Here is a 13,915-nt window from a genome sequence, read left to right on the forward strand (position 1 = left end):
ACAGGAGGCTTTATTCATTTATGAAATATCTAGATAAAAAAAACTTTTGGTCACCATTCTCAAATAAAAAAAAATGGCTTCGTAGCAGTTATCACAATCAACAAAACCCTGTTATAATACATTCTAAAATAGTTAGATTTTTGTTAACATTCTACAGTCATTTACACAATTTTGCATGTATCCAGCAGTGGGGCCATAGCTGTAAAAAATTGTTAGAGTAGATGCATGACAAGTCAATATCAAAGTGAAGTACACGTGTTCTTTATCAACCAGCTACACAAATGATTGCTGCTGAAAACCAAAAGTGAACATGATGGGATCTCAACATCCATGGTTTGAATTAGGAAAAACTACACACTTTACAATGATCAGTTTTTCAAGTACCAAATTGTCAAACTGATGTTAGTCCAGCCCAAAGAAACTGTAAACTATTACTCAAACTCTAAAGCATACTTCAACATACAATCTGCATAAAGTATATTAGCTCATCCCATCAGTGTTAAAAGGTGGCCCCTTATTTAATACAGATTAACTAATGTTCCTGAATTTCAGGTAACAGTGGAAATGAAACACCAAATCACATTTCCAAGATTTGATGACATTTTTCTATTAACATAAGTAGTTAAAAATCATAGTGGATGAATATGTGCAGTGTTAGAAAGCTCTTGTAGAAGCATTTAAGCTTGTAGGTGTCTTGTCAGGAACGTGTGGAGGTGCTTCTCTGCAGCAGGAGGGTGTGGCACATATCACACACCCGCACAGGTCGAGGGTAGGAGGGTAAGGCCAGCTCATTACTGGAACAACTGTTGCAGTAGATGTCTCCACAGTTTCTACAGTGGTGCTGCAACACACAGACAGCTCAATGACATTGCTGTGAAGATGAATATTATAGAAGTAGAAAATCAAAAACGAAAAAGGAGCCTACCTTTCTGCGTGCGATGGAGAACTCCTTCTGGCATTGCTTGCACTGAGTAGCCTCATCATCTTTCAGCCAGGCGTGGCCCTGATGGGAGCAATGAACATACAAGATAGGGTTTCTGTTTTTTGTTTTTTTCAAATTTCACAGAATCAATTGTATAAGCACACACCGCTCTAATTCAGATTTACCTTTAGAGCCTTGTTGACCTCCTTGAAGTCCTCCATTTTAAGTTTAGACCTTTGACAAAGATGAAGGAAACACAAAAGCCTCATGACATGAAATGGTACACATGATTAACAAAAAGATGACAAAATCAGTAGTACTGACTGGCTGAGATGCAGTCCCATCTCCTGTAGAGCCTGTTCCTGCTGCTCACATGTCTGCTGCAGCTGCTGCTTCTCCTGCTTCAAATCCTGCAGCTCCTGCACCATCAATTCACAGGAAAAAAGCACCATAACATCACAATACTGTACAGGATTATTAAGTATTTGCTAACACCACTTTAGAAAAATACGATGAACCATGTTTTTCTGAGGTTGTTGCACCAATTGAACTACTGAAATTACATCGCAAATATTGATATATTACAAATGTAAATATTCAACCAGGAACCGCTCTTAAACTGCAGCATCTAATCACACTAATCCTGGAACAGGTTTGAGATTGAACCCCAGAATTAAAATGAACCCGGAAGCAATGATAAAGAAGCACTTCTAAAACTCTTCTATAACTAAGTGGTTAGTTGACTGACCCTAACTCTGGTGTGTGTGTGTGTGTGTGTCACTAACCGTGTGCAGGCCCTGGAGTTGTTGCAGCTGTGTGCGGAGCTCGATGCTGTTGTCCTGTTCCCGCTGGAGAGCTTTCTGCAGACTCTGTCTCTGTTCCCTCTCAGTGCGCAGCTCATTTTCCAAACCCAGCCTGAGAACAGAGAAGAGACATGGCAATTCTTCTAGCCTATGTATGTATGTAGGACCACATGTTGAAAATATTAAATCATAATAAGAACTGCTACTAACAATCACAGACGGGGGACTCAATTTACATGACGTGAACATGTTTAACATGAATGGCATTGTTCTTTAGACTTGATGTATGAAGAGAATTAATGAAGACTTGACTTGGACAGTGATTTCCCACACAGTTTGAAATTTGCGTAAGATTGATTCAAGTTCAAAACTAAGCTTATATCCCATTAAAATTAAACTTCACTGGAAAAAGCTACTTTTTTCAGATACTGACTTTGAATTAGTACTGGACCCTTAATAATTCTGACTTATTTTTCTAAACTTATACATATTGTTTTAGTGTAAATATTTGATCTTTGTTACACGTTGCAGTTATTGCTACTTATTAGTGCACCTTGAAAGGAAATTCCTTTGCCCCTACCAAGACCACTGATTAGGAAACCTTCTACAGTTAAGATGGAACAGCAAGTTACAAAAGTTACTCTTGGAGCCGATTTTGAAGTTTTACTAATCTTTAATGAAGTGTGAGCGCAGACTCATCCAAGATGAATTACTTAACTACTCCTCAGTCTAGCATTAACTCTTGTTGGCCAAATCTTTATTTAAATTTAAATAAAGGCATTTCTGTGTTCTTCTAATTATTCCATGTACAATACATATAGTCATTTTATCCTTCTGTATCTCTTTTGTAGTTTGTGAACTTATGCTATGTATATTTTATTTTCGCCAACTGTGTGTGTGTTTGTCTTAACAAAATAAGACGGTGTAGTCCCTCATTCGTCCAGGAGTGTTCTATCAATTGAGAATGACTTCCGGATGGGAGCCGAAACGTCTTGATTCTGAAAACAGTGTCCAGATGACTACGACTGTAACCTTTTCTACGATGTTTGTCTTAACCTTAGTGTGTCCAGGTCCGTCAGTTGTTTCTGCAAAGCATCCACTTTTCCTTCCAGCTCCACCCTCATATCTTTGTCTGACTGGTCACTTTGTTTGCGCTCTCGCTCCGAGTTCTGTAGTCTGACACACAAACGAAAAAGAAGAAGAATATTAATTTAAAGGAATATCATCTGAACACACAGAAACATGAACAATACATACCTCTGCTCTAGTTCCACCATGGCTTTCTCCATTTCGTCCATCTTCTGCTCAAGCTGCACAGCCTCCGCCTGCTTTTTTTCTGCTTCTCGTTCAGAGTCCTAAAGAAACACACGGACTGTGTAAATGTGCGTTCTGTCTGAGCGGGCATGCAAGAGAAAGACAAGGTGTATTCCCGTGTGTCTACCTGAGCTTTGTGAAACATTTGCAAGTTAAGATTCTTGACTTGGTCAAGCTGGAGCCTCAGGGCTGCCAGCGTGTCCTGTTTCTCATGTGTGTCCTTCTCCAGTAGCTTCATGGCCACCTCAATCTCCTGCTTCAGGCCCACCTGGAGCTCCAGCTCACGCTCCAGCTCCTGACATCATGCAATGCAAACATACAAAAGGCATGAGTCAAATTCAGTTCTAGAGTCTAATTAGTGCAAAAAAAACAACAACAAACAAAACAAAAAAACACAAGGCATGATGTCTTCCCTTCTAGTGCTATAGCCTGTTGATACCTGACCTGGCGAATGCGCTTTTCCTCTTTATACTGCTTCCACACCACACTGTACATCTCATCCAGGCCCTGTCGAGTCTGTTTGTATGTTTCCAGCTCCACCTGGCTGTCCTGAAGGGTTGCCTGGAAAAACACACCATACAGTTTGGGTATTTTTTTTTAGATTGGGAGTGGTTTAGTTGTAGCTACCTGTAGATGCTTTCTGACCTCTTCCTTTTTCTGGCTGGACTGCAAGATCGACTCATTCTCCTTTCTTAGCTGTTCGTGTTCTTCCCGCAGAGAGTTGATTCTGTCTGTTGCTGCTGTCAGCTGAGGAAAAGAAAAACACACTCATCAGTCAGATGAAAAACACTAATGGCACACAGATGCTATGTTGACATTAGAGGGGAATGCCTTCTTTTTTTTTAGATAGTTGGTTCGAGCAATCCAAAAATTTCTCGCACCCCTCAAAGTACAAGCACAATCACACAACCGTTCACACACATTACCTCCTCCACAAGTTTGCTGTTGGTCTTCTCTAGAGAGTCCATCTTAGCCTGAAGGTCAGTGACGGTGCCACTTAGGTGACGATTTAACTCCTCAATGTAGTGCTTCTGATCTAATATGGCTGTCATCTTGCCATCACTGAACGAGAAACAATAAAAACAAGTGTGCACAGTTCAAACTTAAATAAGAACATAGAGCATGTCAAAACATAATGTAAAGCAGTGCTGGTGAGATGCTCAGTCCATCTGAAAGCAGGCACTCACTCTTTTGGAGTGTCACTGTTGACAGGGTCTTTCAGATAAAGGGAGAAGTCGATGACTCCCACCTAAATGGGAAAGAGAAATTGATCACTGTGGATCCTGATCGACTTGTTTTTCATGGAGAAAATGAGGTGTGACTGCTGGGATGTGCAGGCCCTCACCTGAGAATCAAGATCCTCCCCTTTAATACAGAGGTTAGCGTCAATTACGTTGAGGCCCACAAGCAGTCCCCCCATCACCGCCCCCTCCTCCTCCACCATCAGTGCTCCAGAGTCATAAAACTCACTAGGAGGAAACAGACATGGAGGGGATTGAAGGAAGGATATGGAGAGAAACAGAATAAATTGGAAGTGTAGAAAATTAACTGTTAACTGAACATGCAAACATGTTAACATCCTAGTATAAAATACCTGCTATGTTAAGTCCACATAACTAGTCATGCTTACTAACCTCAGGAGATCTTTGCGGTCCAGCAAAGCTTTCATATAGTCAGCTACTTTCTTCTGCATGAGCGCTAAATGCAGCCAAGCCCTTGCTTTCCCCAAACCGGTCCTGAAAATAAAATAAAATAAAACTGCCAATAATCAAACAGGTGTTAAGCATAATTTACATTGTAGGTTTACTGGAAAATAGCTTAGCAAAGCATACTTAATGCCCGGCAGGTCTCTGGCACTTGTGGCAACGTTAGCGGACTCTGGGCACACCTTCTCAACCAGTTCCAGAGGTCCCCATATGGACTTGTTTTGACCAATGAAGGTTTTCTTGGCTGAAAAAAACACCAAAACAAAATGTAAAAGTAATTTCTGCTTGCTCTGGTACTGACATGGGTTTGGATCACTTTAAATAAAAACTAATTCTGTTCAAACAGTCAGCTTCAGGGACTGCCTCACCTTTCAGCCCGTGTTTGAGGCAATGCTCCAGGACGACAAAGAACTGCTGTAGAGGAGGGAACTCCGAGTCGAGCGTCCTGCCCAGACTCAAGGAGGACTGAATTAATACCTTGATGCTCAGCTTCATCATGCTGAGGAGGTTGGATCTTTCTATCGCCATGGGGTTTTTGGGGGGCAGGACTGTAAAGCATGCAAGGCAAAGAAAAAGCATAGCAAATGAGATCAGTCAAACAGATTCAGGCTTGGAGGGGATGTCACGCAAGCTTGAGTCCATAAAATGCAGAATAAACACTTCATAGAGTGGCAGCGAGAACAGCGTGACCATCTGCACGGTCACCAACCCATCAAATCAAGGCTTTGCTCCTGATGTCATGTGTCCTGACAGCTGACAATTAACTTAACTAAGTCCAAGAGGAAGTTGTGCGATGGACTTTATGGCTGCAATATTTTACAACTTGGACAGCGTTAGTTTGCGTGTCAAAGGTTAATAATAGCCACTCCCTACCTGCAAGCGTTTTTGCAGTGTTAGTGAGATCATGTTCGGCCTCCCTTTCCGTCGGGGAGCTCGCAGCGGATCCCTGTGAGGGATTTCTCGGGGCAGCAACGTAGCTCACCCCGCTGCTAATCGTTTCTGTGGCCTTCCGAGCCAGAGACAGGATAGGAGCCGACCAACTGTTCTCTGCCGCCGCCGGAGCCGACTTCTCTGCTCGGTCCTGCCTGTCTTCGCCGCCGGAATCGCCGTTGGTGGCGGCTCCGGAAACTTCGGGCTCATCTAGCTGTTGTTTTGCTTCGCCATCCTCAACAGCTGTGTTTACTTCCCCTGCCTCGTCGGCCATCTTTGTCACCCCTCCCCTCTGCCCTCTCCCCGAGTATTCACGTGACCAGACCCTCGCAATCACGCGCGCTGTGAGAACTTTCTTCTTCTTCTTTGGATTTATTGGCGGTTAGGAAGTCAGTTTATAGATGCATTACCGCCACCTACTGGAGCGCGGGGAGACGCAGACAGACAATAAATAATCTCAAGCTAAACGTGTTTCTTTTAGTATTTAATTAAATGATTATATATTTTCCCTGATGCCTCCCCAAGAGGATTTTCTAATGTAATGTTATGTTTTGCTTCCTTCTTCCTCTTCATAAATATGACATTCCAGCTGCACATGTTAAATGTATCCTAGCTAAAAACAGTGTGTGTATAGGCCTACTCCAGTTGGGTGTTTATTTCATTAAGTGTTTGATTGAACTCTGTTTGTCCTAACATCAGACAGGTAATGAGGGTGTCACCGTTTCTGTTATTGCCACAAATTCTTCTATTAGGCTACCAACATGCTTTCGTATTTTGTACAGATGGAAGCAAACCCTTACTACGGTATGTAAGCAAAACAACAGCTAGATGATTTCAAATGGGATGTCTCTTCTACATGATACCTGAAACCAAAACATTTGAGTGTAATCTCCCATGAGCAACGTGTAACGTCAAGAGTCCACCTGTAGTCCTCTCCAAGCGCAATCAGAGCAGGTATGATGTAGTTCCTAGTTTCACCACGCGGTGGCGCAGACAAGCTATGCTTTATTTGCCTGTGGAACCTGCTTTTATTATTTATAGGCCTGGAGAAATTCACCAGTCCAGTTATTAGTTCTTTTTTCTATATTATTGGTTGGGTGTGCCTACCATTTATCAATATCAACCAATATCACTCTAATTACTGTAAATTTGTGTGGGGGCTACTTTGCACTGCTTATAACACTCATCTGGATTAAATAGCATTGAATTCTTTGAGCCATAGACTGCAAGTCTGACTGTATGAGTTAAAAAAAGTAATATTAGTTATTGTTTATAGCAAAACTTGAAGACAAGTAAAAGGGCACACATTTTACAATTTTGGGAACTACTTATTTATTCTATTTGTTATTTTATATAATTTTACTTTTTTATTGTATATTGTTTTTTAACTACCTTATTTGTTTGTTTTATGTGAGTTGGCTGCTGTAACACTGCAATTTTCTATCTATCTATCTATCTATCTATCTATCTATCTATCTATCTATCTATCTATCTATCTATCTATCTATCTATCTATCTATCTATATTTAGATTTGTATATATACAGCTTAAAGTACAGACCAACAAAGACCAACAGTGCCCAGACAGCAGAGTGATAGTAAAACAATGTATTACCAACCATGAAATGCTTTTACAGCACTAAAAAATCTGAAATCCTCATAAATGAAATAGGGCAAGTCATTTGGACCTGGCAGGCAAAGAGGCAACATACACTGTGGCTTATAGAAATTAGTCAGTGTTTTAAAAGACAAGAGCACCTCAGGTAATCAAAGCTTACATATTCATATATTATAGCATTGATAAAATAATCACAGAATTCCGTCAGCTAATCCATTAGTACCTTTTATTCTTGCCACACATTTTCTCACAGCAGCCTCCTCTGTAGGCGTGGTGAAGCGAAGAGCCATAAATACCGCGGAGCCTCTGTCCGGACGCTCTCTGTCTCCGCTCCCCTCACACCGCAGCACCCGAGGCTCGCCAGCCCTCTGAAGTCACACGAAGAGCTCTCAAACGAGCGGAATTAATTCCCACAAAACACGTCGAGAGAAGACAAAAAAGACAGCAACGAAGGAATATTTAGAACCGGAACAAGTGGGAGGAATACAACTTGTTGATCATCCTATTTTTTTATTCTCAAATAAAAATCACTGGAAGTTTTGACATCATGAGGATTTTCAGTGTTGTGCTCCTGCTGGTTCACGCCTTGGGTGAGTTTCATGTGCCCTCATGTATGATAACAAGCGTGTTGCTCTCTCTCTCTGTGTTGAGTTAGATTATTATGTTTGATGTTTGCTTTCTGTGTCTACCTGCGCGACACCGTCTCTCCTCGGCTGTAAACCTCTCGAGCATGGCCGAGCTATAACGTGTCTTGTAAACTTTATAACCTTTAAGGCAACGCTTTTCTATGATGCCAGGCTATTCGGGAGCTAATGGGGTCATCTCTCTATTTTAGAGCATGCTTTATGTAACTGGATACATTTATTTTTAACTCATATTCTTGCCTGACATTAGCTAACTGTCTGTCCATGCATTTTGTGTGTGTGTATGAGACAGAGAGATTGTATGCCAACTTCTAACCCCCCCCCCAACTACATTTCCCATCTAAAGCCCACAAATCTAAACTGTCCCTCTGAGTCTGAGTCTTAGTTCAAGCCTCACTTTTGGCAAGTTTCCCCTCTGCTGAAGTGCTCCCGAGCACGGCAGTGAATACCTACCAACCCCTTAAGGACCATGCTCTGTATCTGAGCTTGTGTATTTCCTAACAGGGATCAGTGTGATTGCACTGAAAGCCATAAGTCAGCCCTGGAGCTTACTTGCTCACATGTTTCAACTTGCCCTCAGAGGGCCACCCACCTTGGCACACTAACCTGTGTCCCCTAGAGGAAGAGTTTCTAAGGTGTTCTGGAGGTCTATTATGTTAAAGACTGAATCAAACCAAAGCTTACATGCAATTTTGACATTTAAAACAACTCTTATTCTCTCCCCCAGTGGTGTCCAGACTGGCCAGTGGTGCCGCAGTTGACAGGTATGAGAGCGACAGGCAGCGGCACACAGCTGTTATCAACTTTTTGGACACAACCAAAGACAGGAGGGTGGAGGAGGAGAGCAGGAGTGTGGATGCGACGACAGTGGAGTACGGTCAGGAAGGCGAGGAGGAGTACAACGATGAATATTATTTTGAAGACGAGTATGAAGATGGCATGTCTGGAGACTATGAAGTGGAACGGCCACAAGGTAAGGGAGTCAAGTTTGTCTTTTTTTCAAATTTCTCACTGCTGACTTAATTCAGCTTTTACTTGCTTCCTTAACAAAGACAATACAATGTAATTGTTTTTGTTCTGTTTTTGGTTTAGTTGCCATGTCAAGCAAACCCAAAGACCCATCTGCCATCCTCGAGGCTGAAAGCACTGATGGAAAGAGAAGGAGAGGAAAGGGAAGAAAGAGGGGGAAAGGCAAGGGAAAGAAGAGGAATCCTTGCCTGAAGAAGTTTAAGGATTTCTGCATTCACGGCACCTGCCAGTATCTGCGGGAAATCCATTCCCCGTCCTGTGTGTAAGTACGAGCTCTGCATCTATCTGCGCACCATCTCCACCACTATGGATTCCCTGAATTATTAACCCCTCAACCGACTCCCTCTCTGCCCTGTCTGCAGGTGCCACCTGAATTACTCTGGGGAAAGGTGTCAGTTTTTCACGCTGCCCTTGGAGAAGCCCCAGGAGGGCTACAACCGGACCACAGCTCTGGCCGTGGTGGCGGTAGTGCTGTCGTCCGTCTGCCTCATCATCATAGGCCTTTTATTATTGCTCAGGTAAGAAAAACACTCATATATCCACTCACAAACACACACTAACAACCACACACACACACACACACACACACACACACACACACACACACACACACAGATAAATGGCTTTTCTAGAGACTTGTCATAGATAGACAGAAAGTAGTCTGAACAAGATTCTTCTCTTTTTTTTATTGCAGGTTTCACAAGCGGGGAGCGTATGACGTAGAGAATGAAGAGAAGGTCAAATTAGGGTTAGCGTCCAACCACTGAAGAGACAAAGAGAGGTGAGTAGTGAGGAACAGGGCTACAAACACATACACTGACAAAACATCTTCGTTTTTAATTCGTTCTTTGTTGCCTAAATGAAATAAAGTTTTGCTCACCGCCTCTCGTTTTTTCTTTTTTTTGTTCATGTTAGGCAAAGATGTGGAAATTCTACCTCAAAATAGAAAAAGAGAAGTGAAGCGCGAAAGGAGGTCCTAGAGGAAAAAGGATCGTACATGAAGAAGGGAACAGAGGTTTTTGTCTGCCTGACCCTCTGCTAGACGTTCAGATGAAAAATGGGCCACTGAACATATTCCTGAAGGCCTCAGAAAGAAGACGGCCCGCCTGAAACTGGAATACTAACGGCCCAGAGGATGGACTGGAGATGTGGCGAGCAACAGGTGATAAGCACGAAGGAACGAGAAGAAGAAGGAACATTTGCTGCTTCTTGACTGTGCGAAAAGAGGTCGTTTCAGACTGAACTGAACAAGATAAAGATTTTTAACAACGAGAGCTCAACCTGGATTTTTTTTTCTCAACAGATAGCATTTTCTATTTTCCTGCACATGTCCATGTTTTTTTTTGTGTACAGTAAACGGTATATTTATGATTTTAATTTATTTATTTAAGCTAAATGTATTTATAGAGATTTTAACCACCTTCAACAGTTTTTAAAATTATGATGTTACAGTTGTTTTTATATTTCTTATTGGACGATATGATATTTATTTAGGAAACAGAAAAGGAAACAATGCAGAAGCTCCTTGAGATATTAAGTATTTCATGAAATGAGATATGATGCATAAATATCTGATTTTCTGGCTTTATATTTGGCACTCAGTAGATGATCAATAGCACTGTGGTTAATAAATTGATCATTGAATAGACTAGATCGCTTAATTATTCAGTGTTTTTTCATTGAGAACAATGCTTTTCAGGAACGCCCTGCTCACACTCACAGTTACACACGTTCAAACCTGGAAGCTGCCCAGTACAACCAGTTGGATCTGTCAGCCACTAAGCAGCTCCACTGTAGAAGTTAAGGGTTCAGGGCCTTGCTCAAAGACACATGACCGTGATGCGGTATGAGGCAAGCACTGCTCTTTCACTTCCCCCACCCAAAATGATCCTTCAGCTCTGGGGATCTTTAGGCCACATTAGGCTTACTGTTCTGCCTCAGTGTTATAATAACAGATCAGTGTCTGTCATTATGATACATCCCACTGGCTATTTATTGATTAAAGGCAACATACAAACTGTGCACTTGGTGTCTATGTTGTTAAGAAACTTTTAAAAGGGAGTCAAATATCATATGCACTGTAGCAAGAATTTGGTATGAATATGTTGTATTGTCATGTCATCATCATTATAGAAACTCCCTCAGATCCGTGTTCAGCTGACAAAGCAAAAAATGTGAATTAAAGTGTTCCACCCTTTCAAATCCTGTCCTATAGTTTTGAAGTGATTTATATTTATGTGATTTTTTTTTCAGAGCAAAATAAAAGATTCTCAGAAGTTTTGACTCTTGTAGTTCATTATATCTTAACTGTACAAATCAAAGCACTACGTTCTTTTATAATGGGAGTCTCAGACATTGTACTGACAGATCAGTTAAGTAAGGTCAAGTTTATTTTCGCTCTTTGGTTCACTTACGTGGGCCACACATTAATGTGATATTTTAGATCTGGATAATGATAACACCAGTGTGTTCTTTTGGCCCATTCAGGAGCTATAACTATAGTAAACATAATATTTTTATTTCCCCTGTCTCTGATTTTAACCAAAGCACCTGCATCCTGGCCATTAGTGTTATTATGTTCAGTGCTCAAAAGGCAAATATTTTTAGTCGGTGCTGTGTAGATATGGAGTCAGAAAGCCTCCCTAGTTTATTATGTTTAAATGTGGTTATATCTGGGTAGGCCATGTAATGTGGAGACCAGTGTCTAATCACCACAGTTGTTTTCAGTTGTACAGTTTAACAAAATTGTTTGTTAAATTAATATGTTTCTCAGAGGCCTTTCTCTTTGGACCAAAACGGAGACATTATCAGTTTCATGTGTTGACAACAGCATCATCAGTCTCACTGACAGATCAATCATTATGAGTGCGGTCAGGACTCACTTACCACTGTGTGTATGCACTGAGCAACGGGGAACAGATGTGCAGTGTATAGGCATAAGGAACACCTGATGTTCAGCCACAACCCATCGTGCCACAGCACCACACATCATTACTCACACAGCCAACAGATGTCATGTTCAAAGACACACCACCAAGTATAACATCTGAGACCTCAACCAGCCCTGAATGCCGCAGAGTTCAGAGAGACCACATACGGCAAATACTAGCAGGATGCAACAATGTTGTCATGTATGCCGCATGCAGGTTTAATGGGGGTAAGGAAAGTCAAAAGACCCAGCTGGACTCAAAGGCAGGCAGAGACCTAGCCAAATGTTAGTCACCCCTTGAAGTCACCTCCTACACGGATGTTGTTACACCGACACTGTGTGTGTGTGTGTGGGAATGTGTTAGAGTAATGCCTTGGTGCTGCGTCTGTGTGGGTTCCAGGGGTTAACCAAACTATTACAAGCAAAAATCCACAGCAAAACATCAGTGTTTACATGTTTGCTATGGGATCGTTTTCAATACTGTTTGTGGGTTTGATTCCCACGCTTTCTATATATACTGAATAAACAAGATACTGTCAGACTCACATGTTCACACTGAGGGATGGTAGTTATAGACAGATGTTCAGATGAACCATAAGGGTGTGGTACCTGATTCAGGACCCAGCACTCCTCATTTCCTTTTTTGAGCAACTGAAAAACTGCAGTTCAGCTTTTCAGGAAAAAACAATCCATGCACATATTGGTAACTACTCAGTTTGCAATTTTAGAAGACGACCTCACTGATGAATTAAATTCAAAATACTTCATTTGTCTATCAAGGGACATAGAGAATATGATAGTGTAGTCTATTTTTAGAGGTTAACATATTGTCGCTGTCCAATGAAGACTATGTATCTCCAATTTTGGTGATTTTAAATTTTTCAGAAAACCCGAGGGATTAAGTGTTCCCTTATGGATTGACAAAATTCTCATCCTCCTTAAAAGAGTACTCCACAGATTTAGCATTGCACTTCTATAACATTGTCGGACTCACGATGGACAGCTTAAAACAATGATCAAAACAGAACCATCTTTTTTATTCTGCAAACTTTTCTTCCTTGGTGAAACCTGCTGCTGACATTATCCGCTTGTTCGGTGCGTTCTAGGTGTGTTATACTAGTAGCGGTTAGTGTAGCCTGGAGCCTCTAGCCTCAAGCAGAGATGAGGAACGGGCTTCAGAGGTTTGGTAAACTCACTTCTTTCTAACTCCACACCCCCAGATTTTTTTTAAATTTTCAAACTTGTAGACTTCAGCCCCAACTGACGCTGACTCAAATGACATCACTCGAGGCAGTTTACCAGACTTTGCATAGCTCCCTCTGGAGCCACAAAAGCCTTTATACAACTTTTTTCACATATGCAGTAGTAGTCCCCAAGATCTGTAAACACATTTTGATGTGGAAAATTGGCACAGTTCCCCTTTACGCTAAAAAAAACATTAAAAAAACCCTTAGGATTATCTGAAAAATACATGTCACTTGTGACAAAGCTGAAAACAGACCTGTTTTTATTAACTCATGAAAAAAAGTTGATAGTGATATGGTTTTCAGGGAACAGCGACGATATGCTGACGACTATGGTTGCTCAGTTACAAATAATTGTAGCGTATTTTCCAATCTGTTTTTGTCACAGGATTTCCTATGCAGTATGTATGAACGTGTATATGTGTCTTTGCAAAAACGCATACATGTGTACGTGTGTTTGTATGTGTGACAGGGGCTAGTCATTTACAGTAGTGGAGCCACCTAATCCTGGCTTCTCAATGTCAAGTAGCAGAGCACACAGAAATAGTGCTGTGCAGTCATGCTCACATAGCTGCTATTCCCGGGGCTGATGGCCACCAAAGAGCCAGAATGCTGAGAGAGAAGGGAGTTCGCTGCGTTCTGTTTCTCAGTGGGCTGGTGGACCACAGCCAGGAAATAATGTCCGGTATGGTGGCCCATCATCAGGCATCAGCGCTGCACCACTCCTGAATTTTCCTTGTAGGGTCACAGTAACGGCTCCGCAGGAGAAGGAGAGTG

General features: G+C 41.6%; 2 protein-coding genes across 3 annotated transcripts; one reads left to right on the top strand and one right to left on the bottom strand.

Moving 5' to 3' along the window:
• Window positions 1-4: 4 nt before the first annotated feature.
• On the bottom strand, window positions 5-5,996 carry rufy1 (RUN and FYVE domain containing 1). Its single transcript, XM_044206280.1, has 17 exons — window positions 5,619-5,996; window positions 5,114-5,293; window positions 4,872-4,989; window positions 4,674-4,775; window positions 4,385-4,508; window positions 4,227-4,288; window positions 3,966-4,101; window positions 3,685-3,786; window positions 3,484-3,600; window positions 3,167-3,334; window positions 2,983-3,080; window positions 2,782-2,901; window positions 1,708-1,837; window positions 1,247-1,341; window positions 1,108-1,156; window positions 926-1,003; window positions 5-841 (listed from the first exon to the last, which is right to left on the bottom strand). The coding sequence occupies exons 1-17, from the start codon at window positions 5,947-5,949 to the stop codon at window positions 698-700; spliced, it is 2,154 nt and encodes a 717-aa protein (XP_044062215.1). The 5' UTR covers window positions 5,950-5,996; the 3' UTR covers window positions 5-697.
• A 1,577-nt stretch (window positions 5,997-7,573) lies between these two features.
• Window positions 7,574-11,241, top strand: hbegfa (heparin-binding EGF-like growth factor a). Of its 2 annotated transcripts, XM_044206289.1 has the most exons (6): window positions 7,581-7,882; window positions 8,664-8,909; window positions 9,029-9,227; window positions 9,328-9,483; window positions 9,660-9,746; window positions 9,881-11,241. In XM_044206289.1, the coding sequence occupies exons 1-5, from the start codon at window positions 7,840-7,842 to the stop codon at window positions 9,730-9,732; spliced, it is 717 nt and encodes a 238-aa protein (XP_044062224.1). In that variant the 5' UTR covers window positions 7,581-7,839; the 3' UTR covers window positions 9,733-9,746; window positions 9,881-11,241. The 2 variants fall into 2 exon arrangements, with proteins under 2 accessions (XP_044062225.1, XP_044062224.1); XM_044206290.1 differs by lacking the exon at window positions 9,660-9,746 and having other exon boundaries at window positions 7,574-7,882.
• Window positions 11,242-13,915: the final 2,674 nt, after the last annotated feature.

This window comes from Siniperca chuatsi, linkage group LG8 (genome assembly GCF_020085105.1).
Source record: "Siniperca chuatsi isolate FFG_IHB_CAS linkage group LG8, ASM2008510v1, whole genome shotgun sequence".
Taxonomy (NCBI): Eukaryota; Metazoa; Chordata; class Actinopteri; order Centrarchiformes; family Sinipercidae; genus Siniperca; species Siniperca chuatsi.

Excerpts from the sequence above, each read along its gene's own strand:
- hbegfa (XM_044206289.1), top strand. The coding sequence starts at position 7,840 with ATGAGGATTTTCAGTGTTGTGCTCCTGCTGGTTCACGCCTTGG. Across the intron at positions 8,910-9,028 it reads TGAAGTGGAACGGCCACAAG|TTGCCATGTCAAGCAAACCC; the intron begins GTAAGGGAGTCA and ends TTTTTGGTTTAG. Across the intron at positions 9,228-9,327 it reads ATCCATTCCCCGTCCTGTGT|GTGCCACCTGAATTACTCTG; the intron begins GTAAGTACGAGC and ends CCCTGTCTGCAG.
- rufy1 (XM_044206280.1), bottom strand. The coding sequence starts at position 5,949 with ATGGCCGACGAGGCAGGGGAAGTAAACACAGCTGTTGAGGATGGCGAA. Across the intron at positions 4,990-5,113 it reads CCTCAAACACGGGCTGAAAG|CCAAGAAAACCTTCATTGGT; the intron begins GTGAGGCAGTCC and ends TGTTTTTTTCAG. Across the intron at positions 1,004-1,107 it reads AGGTCAACAAGGCTCTAAAG|GGCCACGCCTGGCTGAAAGA; the intron begins GTAAATCTGAAT and ends TGCTCCCATCAG.